General features: G+C 34.3%; 1 protein-coding gene across 3 annotated transcripts in view; it reads left to right on the plus strand.

The window, feature by feature from the left end:
• STXBP4 (syntaxin binding protein 4) overlaps positions 1–7,132 on the plus strand; it is a 217,665-nt gene extending 210,533 nt beyond the window's left edge. For 2 of the 3 annotated variants that reach the window (XM_031966434.1, XM_031966435.1), the window contains exon 17: positions 5,343–7,132. In XM_031966434.1, coding sequence (XP_031822294.1) covers positions 5,343–5,457 — 115 coding nt within the window. In that variant the 3' untranslated portion in view covers positions 5,458–7,132. The remainder of the gene's footprint in view (positions 1–5,342) is intronic. The other variant, XM_031966436.1, reaches the window with a different exon arrangement.
• The last annotated feature ends 1,711 nt before the right edge of the window (positions 7,133–8,843 follow it).

An 8,843-nucleotide genomic window follows, 5' to 3' on the forward strand; every position in this document is an offset into this window, starting at 1 on the left:
CATTTAAATATTTGAACTAAGGAGGATTATCACTAGGATAAAAAGATTCTGTTAGTCTAATATCCAAATGGAATTTTCACTAATCATTGTTCAGATTCTTCGAAACCCTTCATCCATGCATCTTTGTCTCCTTAGTAGAGAATTTGTGATTGGGATTTTGAAAAATAATAAATTTAAGTGAACAGAAAGTTGAAGATTTTTACATTTCAGTCATAAAAAAATATTCTGCAAGAATCTACATTTGCAAACAGACAACTTCATTCACTCCTCATTAAAGTAGCTTTTTCTTCTTCATCTTCTTTGTTGCCCAGGATTTTAATTCATTCTTTCAATCTCCTTTAAACTAATCAGGGAACATTGTGGGGAGAGAATTGTGGAATAAAGGAATGAATCTAAATTGAATTATAAGTGCCCTTTTGGAATACTTGTTTTAAAATCTATTAATAAAGAGTAAACTATATAAAACAAAAGTTTTAAATAAGACAAGCTGTGCCATCACTTGTTTATTTTATAAGTGCTTACCTTGAATAAGACATATCTCTTCTTTTTACTCAGATGGTATCTGATATCTCTGGTATTATATATAGATAGTACAATATCTTATCTGGATTTGGAGTCAGGAAGACTTGAGTTCAAATCCCAGCTCAGATACCACCTCTATGACTCTGAGCAAATCAATTATCTTCTCTCAGTCTCAGTTTTCTTTTCTCTAAAATAAGGATAGTATGGGCTTATATCCCAAAGAGATCTTAAAGAAGGTAAAAGGACCTGTATGTGCAAGAATGTTTGTGGCAGCCCTCTTTGTAGTGTCCAGAAACTAGAAACTGAGTGAATGTCCATCAGAATGGCTGAATAAATTGGTATATGATGATAAGATGGTAAGATAAGATAAGATTGGTATATGATGATAATTGGTATATGATGATAAGTGAAATGAGCAGGACCAGGAGATCATTATATGCTTCAACAACAATACTATATGATAATTAATTCTGATGGACATGGCCCTCTTCAACAATGATAGGAACCAAATCAGTTCCAATAGAGCAGTAATGAATTGAATCAGCTACACCCAGAGAAAGAACTTTGGGAAATGAGTGTGAACCACTACATAGAATTCCCAATCCCTCTATTTTTGTCCACCTGCATTTTTGATTTCCTTCACAGGTTAATTGTACACTATTTCAAAGTCCGATTCTTCTTGTGCAATAAAATAACTGTATGGACATGTATACTTATATTGTATTTAACATATACTTTAATATATTTAACATGTATTGGTCTACCTGCCATCTGGGGGAGGGGCTAGAGGGAAGGAGGGAAAAAATTGGAACAAAAAGTTTTGCAGTTGTCAATGCTGAAAAATTACCCATGCATATATCTTGTAAATAAAAAGCTAAGATAAAATAAAATAAAATAAAATAAGGGTAGTAATAGCACTAATCTCACAGAGTTGCTATGAAACTTAAATGAGATAACCTATATATAGTGTTTGTAAACCTTAAAAGGATGATATAAATGCTAGCTACAGTCAAATGAACTGATATATGTAGAAAGCTTTAAAAACTTATATTTGTGCTATATGTCATACTTGTCAACATTTTTTTAAAGGCAGCTTTCCTGTTTCTAATAAGGTTTGATAAGAAAAGTTAATCTGTACAGACCTGGAGTACTAAAGAACCATTAGTTTCCATTAAAAGTTACCTCTCATTAAAACAGTTTGAAAAGACATTAGCAATATGGATAGCAGTCAATAGAATTATAATTCGCTGTGTCACAATAAGAATGGTGTTAGAATTTCTCATTATTAAAGGCATCTTACATGTTCAAGTTGGCCCTTAAAACCTAGGCAGCTTTGACCAGATCACCCACTATGAAAGTGTTAATGGCATTCCTCCCCACAAGTACATCTGCCATTCTTTCCTTAAAAATCGAGGGGAAAAGCATAAATTCAGAAAAGAATATACTCTTAGCTTTCCTATTGAAGACCATCACATAGTAAATAATTTGGGATATGGCTTCAAGAGGTAAATTTTCTACATCAGTTTTAGAACTGGTTAAAAGAGCTTGATTTTATTCAACCCAGGATTCTTAATTTTTAGGCTTAAAAATTTCATTGAGTGACAACTTTTTGAGATTAAATCTTTGAGTTTGATTGTATTTTTAGAATCTTGTATGACAAATTGCAGGAGGCACCTCCAAATAGTTTGCTGCCTCTCTTCACTACTGGTCTCACCTGCTATTCCAAAGATTTATTAGGATTTTAGCTGTCACCTTGGGAATCCATTGATTGAATCATGTTCTGAAGCATACCCAGTCAACCCGTTAAAATGGGGGCGGAAATAATATAGTATGGAAAATCTAAATATGATGTAGTAGAAGTAGACTTCATCATCATCATGGAGAAATAGCATTTAAATGAGTTCAAATCCAGTCACTCCACCAGAATTCATCTTTATAAATGTTTCCACCTCCTTATGCATAGGGCCTGAGATAGAAGTCAAAGACAGATAAATAGACCACTGGATCTGAAGTCAGAAAGACTTTAAATTCAACCTCAGCCACTAACTAGCTGTGTGAATGGACAACTCATTTAACTTCTGTCAGCTTCAATTTCCTCATCTATGAAAGTGAAATATCACTTAGTCCCAGGGTTATTGTAAGATTCAAAAAGAATAACATTTATTAAACCTGCTGTAACCATTATTGTTTTAATTCTTTTTTCTTTCTTCTTTTTCCTTCTTCTCCTTTTCTTTCTCCTCTCTTCCTCTTTTTTTCCTCTTCCTGCTCCTCGTCTTCCTCTACTTCCTTCTTTTTCTGTCCTATATAGGGGTTTATCACAGGTTTTCTCTATATTTTCTATTTTGGGAGGTAGTAACTACACAAGATTTTCTACCATCATCCTCTGAAATATCTAAGTGTTACTTGCATTCACCTGGTGTTGCCCTTGGCTGCCGTGTTTTACACTTAGCAATATCAGGTATTTGCTGGCTGAGTTGGTTTCTGTGCCCTTTTATCCTTCTTCTCGTAGCAACTGCTTTACACTGATTAAACTTCTTTAGAAAATTATAATAGTCTTTACTTTGTCTGTTTCCCATTTTTACAAGAGTCAATAACTTTCTTAATAAGACAGGTTGGAAGTGTTGTTATTATATCCAGGCTCATTTCATCTTCATGTTTTCTTCTAATGTCTTATTAATTTTTTCCTCTGATTGTTACATACAGACACCTAGTTTGGAAAGAACATTCTCATTAATGACAAGTCATTTCCTGTTTGTTAGAATATAGTTAGTTTTTTTTTTTTAATTTTCATAGTTCATTGTGTCCATCTAGCACCTTCCAACTTACTTTTTTGAGTATTTCTGACATGTATGCATAAAGTTTCCTATTCATCCTCAAATTTTGAAACTCTAATTTTTACAAAATCACATATTTTCCAAAATGTTTCTTCCCATTCAACCTCTCTTCCCACCTTCAGGATAAAGTACTAAATATCAGGGCAGATGTTGACTTTGAAAGATCCCATCAAGTTCTTCATACAATTTCTCCACTTCAAATGTTAGGTCTTAATTGGCAGTTATCTTCTTTTTATTTATGCTTATTGTTAGCACTCTACAATGAGACATTCCATTAAAGATCTCAAGTTGGAAAAAGCTTCAAAGGTCATCTAGTTCAACCTTCTCATTTAATAGATGAGGAAATCAGTGCCAGGGAACTTAAATCACTTGACTAAGGTCACATACTGGTACCCAAAAAAATTAAGATTGGAACCTGTATCTTGAGTTTCAGTAGGGACACTTACTGAAACTCAAGATACAGGTTCCAATCTTAATTTTCCCCTTCCATGCTACATCCCAATTCCATTAAATATGTCAACAAGTTCTTATTAAGCATCAATTAATAAAATTATCCCATGTACAAATTCTTTTTATTCTCAGAAATCTCACCGAGATCTATAAATTGGGAATAATAACACCTGTTATTGTCTGCCTTCAAGGGCTGTTTTAAGGAAAACCTTAAAGCAACATAGAATGTCATTATTACAGAATGGCATGAAGTATCCCACTTATATGACCTTGCTCTCTGAGGTAGAAAAAATAACAAGGAAAAAAAATGTAACTTTTCCTTACAAAATTTAAAATATCAAATTTACTGGAAAAACAAAATCTTTGCATTGAAAAGGAATGGCCTTGATAAATGTAAGAAGGACTAGATAAACTGATATCTAGCAAAGAAATGGTGTTAGGACAAAGATTTTTCTATGCTGTTTGATATCTTTTTTTTCCTTGTAATTATCTAATTGACTTTTTTTTTTTAATATCACAGTGATTTCCCCAAAATTCTCTCCTAACCTTATCCAACTTCTCTTTGTTATTAAAGATTTGGAGCATTCTTTCATGTGGTTGTTATAGCTTCCATTTCTTCACCCGAGAATTATCTGTTTGTATCCACTGACAATTTATCAATTAAAGAATACTTTAGTTCTTATATTTCTATCAGTTCTATAAATCTTTTATATAAGAGCTTTTTCAGAGATAATTTCTACAAAGATTTTTCCCCCTAATAATCTACCTTTCTTCTAATTTCAACTGAATTGTTTATATTTGTACAAAAGCTTTTTAATTTTATGTAGTCCAAGTAGTACATTATATCTTCTAAGATCATTTCTATATCTCATTTATTTTGGAATTCTTCCCCTACTCATAGTTGTATAAGGAACCACTTTCTATTCTCCTATAATTTATTTATTATTTATATATTTATTATCATAAATTTATTTATATCTAATATATGTCTTATTTATTATTACATAGGCACACATTGTTATAATATGACTTTTTATCTTTAGATCACATCAATTAGGAGCCTTATTATAGTTTCTGCATGAGATGTGCTCATTTCTGCCAAAGGACTTTACACTTTTCCCAGAATCTTTTGTCATCTTTATCCCTAACAACTGGTATCCTTGGTTTTAAAAAAATGATAATTAATGATATAAAATTGCTTCCTTAGTCTACTTATCTCATGGATAACTTTTTTATTTGCTAACCAATACCAAAAATTTTTTCTAGTTAATACTTCCTAGCATAATATGAGGTCTAGCAGTGTGATCCACTTATTCTGACTTTAAAAATTATTCCATTTGACATATTCAGCCAGATTCCACCAGATGAATTTTGAATTTTGTTTTCTCTGATACATTTCCAAGTAAGGAATGTCACTTGGAAATTCTTTCAAAGGGAGACCACAATGGAGAATCAGTTTCACTTTTAACAGTATCTCTATAAACGGTTAAGATGATTATCTGGAAAATTCTTAGTCTTTTCTCTGTTTCTCCACAGTCATGTAACACAGACTACATCATGGATTCACCCTGTGACAAGTGCTCTGAACTTGTCCTGTTTGGAGGAGAATGAAGAAGATTGCCCCAGAGACCGTCCCAACCAAAAGAGCTGATGGTGTCTTTTAGAGAATAGAGCCACAGGATAGAGCAGCATTATTTTCAGAATAGCTTCAACTGACATCCAGTATGCAATGGGGACAAACTGTATGCCATTTGCAGAAGTTGTGAAGTAGGGAACAATGAATTTATCCTGTTTGTTTAAACCAAACATCCCATGTAAGTGTTTCCCATGCACATTTCCTGTTCAGTTCATTTCAACACTTTCCTATAGGATAATCGACTGGTAATATGCCAATCATTTTGATCTATTCAGATTTTTCTAAATCGCAAGGAATTTGCAAAACTTATTTGAACAATTTTTCCCCCTTTTAGTTGTAATAACTTTGAAAATTATTTGTATTTAAATCTTCTACTGAAAAAAATGTGTGAATGTTTTCACATTTTCATTGGAACATTATTTGATAATACATTAATTCTTTAAATTTATTTTTCATCATAATTTTCAGTGCAAGTTGTTTTGTTTGCTCACCAAAAGTGAGGAAGAATCTGAAATGCCCATCTAAAAATACTGAGGAGTTCACAAAACATTATTGCATAAAGGAATGCTATTTATAGCAGCTAGTTTCATATCTATTTCATTATGGCTTCACATAGTAGTGGGTATATATGAGTCACCCATCCTCTCTACATAATTCTACTCCTTTCTTGAAGCATCTTTTTCATTCATTCATTCAGCAAGTATCTGTAGAGTGCCTGTTGTTTTCCCCCCTTTCTTCCATTTCTCTACCATGCAGAGGAAAATTTCATGAAATTTTTTCTAGCAGCTGAGGGCAAGGCTTCAAACTAAAATAGAATATTCAGTCAGAAAAGCTCCTAAAATGGAAGTGGCGTTTCTTGAATTTGGGGATGGGAGGCAAGTAGAAAGACAATTTGTCAGCCAAACAATTATGACCTCATTGCCTACACGAGACTCAGAATTGGCCTTTTGGGTTTCCATCATTCACTTGTGTTTACTGAAAGGCAGCCTGGAATGGTGGCTAGAAAGTGGGCTCTTAGTCTGAAAGACCTCAGCTTATGTACCACCTTTGACCCTACTCACTCTGTGACTCTTAACCTCTCAGTGCCCCTCAAGCAATTTTCTAAGACTTGAAGCTACAGAGAAGTTGCCCTTTGCTTTAGGAGAATAAGTTCCTTACCAGAAGTTTGTTTCACTGATAAAATCATAGTTCTGGGGGGTTTTTAAGTGCCTAATACTTACAACTATTCATTAGACTTTTATTTTATATAACAATGACTCCTAGAATAACTCTAAAAGTAATGGGCTGCTGACCCTAAGCTTCAAACCATTCCTTCCACATACACTAGGATAAAAGGGAACAACATGCACACTCACACAAGGCCAGATGAAAAAGGCAGTGAATACTTAGATGCTTTAACCTGCTTTGTTTTAAAATCAGCTTCATTGTGATATGGAACTCTTAATCCATGAGGTTTAAAAGGAATTTGGGTATACAATGCCATAAAGCCTAGTTTCTAGACTGACTTCCATCAGCCAGAAATCTCTTTTAAATTTGCAGTGCAGTAAGATGATAATTGGTGATCATAATTAAGTCTCTGAAGTGCTGCAAGATTCCAAGTGTATTCCCCAACAGGTCAGTCAGCAAGTATTTATTAGCACCTACTGCATTCTAGGTAACTGTATTATGCCCTGAGAATACAAAAAAAAAAGAAAAAATAAACAATCAAAACAGTAGTCCCTGCTTTCAAGGAGTTCATAGTCTATCTAATGAGAAAGTTAACATATGAGCAACTATATACAGCTATTGCAATTCAGCAAACATTTATTAAATGCCTAGTTAAGAAAACAAAATATATCCCCTGCTCATAATGAAGATACAGTCTAATGAGGGAGAAAACAGGTAAACAATTATGTACAAATAGTCTAATAAACATTTATTAAGTGCCTACTATGTGCCCAGCACTGTTTAAAGTACTTGGAATGTAGATAAGAAAGACAGTTCCTATTCTCAAGGAGTTTACAGTAGGGAGATAACATATAAGTAACTATACATGTAAGATATATGCAGGATAAATTAGAAATAATCTATAGAGGGAAGGAATGGTTAAGTCATGAGAAATAGCAGTAGGCAGTAAACAAAGAAACATTCAATATGTTTTAAATATTAGAGACGCTTTAGTTTCTGCCTAATTCTTTGAAAATTGTGATACTACTCTTATGTATAGACAGTATTTACCAGGACAGTTGGAGTAGATTTTCTTAACAAAGATACTAAAGTAGTTTTCCATTTCCTTCTCCAGCTCATTTTACAGATGAGGAAACTGAGGCAAAGATGGTTACATATCTTGCCCAGGGTCAAAAAGCTAGTAAGTGTTGAAGCTGGATTTGAAACAATATATATGTATATTATCTGTATAGTTATGGATGAAAAATAAACATAGATATGGATTATTCACTCACTAACCTGTTGGTAATAATCAGATGCCATAAATTGCTGGGACCATACTTAAGGCCTTTCTAATTTGGTAGAAATTATGGGAACTTGTACTTAGTCAGCATGGCTTTTAAGAAACCAGTAGTAGGGGAGCGAGGAGCCAAGATGGCAAAGAGAAGCCAGGAACTTGCCCAAACTCACTTTCTTGAAAACAACATTAAATCAATGCTCTAAAAGCATTCTATAGTGAGAGAATGCACAAAAAGATGGAGTAAAACAAATTTCCAGCCCAAGATAACTTAAAAGGACTTCAGGAAAGGTCTGTCTCACTTGGTAAAAAGGGAACAGAGCCCAGTGCAGACAGTGTCTGGGCAAGCCAGTGGGAAGCTCTTAGTCACAGCACAGGTCAGCAACCAAGGTCCCACGGTCCTGGCTCAGCGAGCCGGCTGTGAGGTCTCCAGCCCCAGAGCATCAGGCAAACTACGAGACCCAGAGCAATCCAGATCACAACAGACACAACTGGACAGTGAGCCAGCAACCAGCCCCAGAGGCTCCAGTGCAGACTGCCAGTGACCAGACCTCTGACTCCCAGTGCACGAAGCTCAGGTTCCCGTCTACCCCAGGAGCAGAACTGATCTTTTAAAAAATGAGCAAAAAACAAAAAAGAGCCCTGAACATAAAAAGTCATTGTGGTTATAAGTAAAATCAAAACACAAACTCAGGAAGAGAACAGTACCAAAATGCCTACCTGCAAAGCCTCATAGGGGAATCTTAACTTGGTTTTAAGCCCAAAGAGTCCTCTAGGAAGAGCTCAAAAATGATTTTAGAAATCAAATGAGAGAGGCAGAAGAAAAAGTGAGAAAGAAATGAGAGTTGTACAAGAGAATTATGGGAGGGAGGCAATAGCTTGGAAAAGGAAGCACTAAAAATTGACTTTAAAAATATAGAATTGGTCAAATGTGGAGAGGAGGAAAATCCACTGAAGA

Source organism: Sarcophilus harrisii, chromosome 4, assembly GCF_902635505.1.
Source record: "Sarcophilus harrisii chromosome 4, mSarHar1.11, whole genome shotgun sequence".
NCBI classification, from domain to species: domain Eukaryota; kingdom Metazoa; phylum Chordata; class Mammalia; order Dasyuromorphia; family Dasyuridae; genus Sarcophilus; species Sarcophilus harrisii.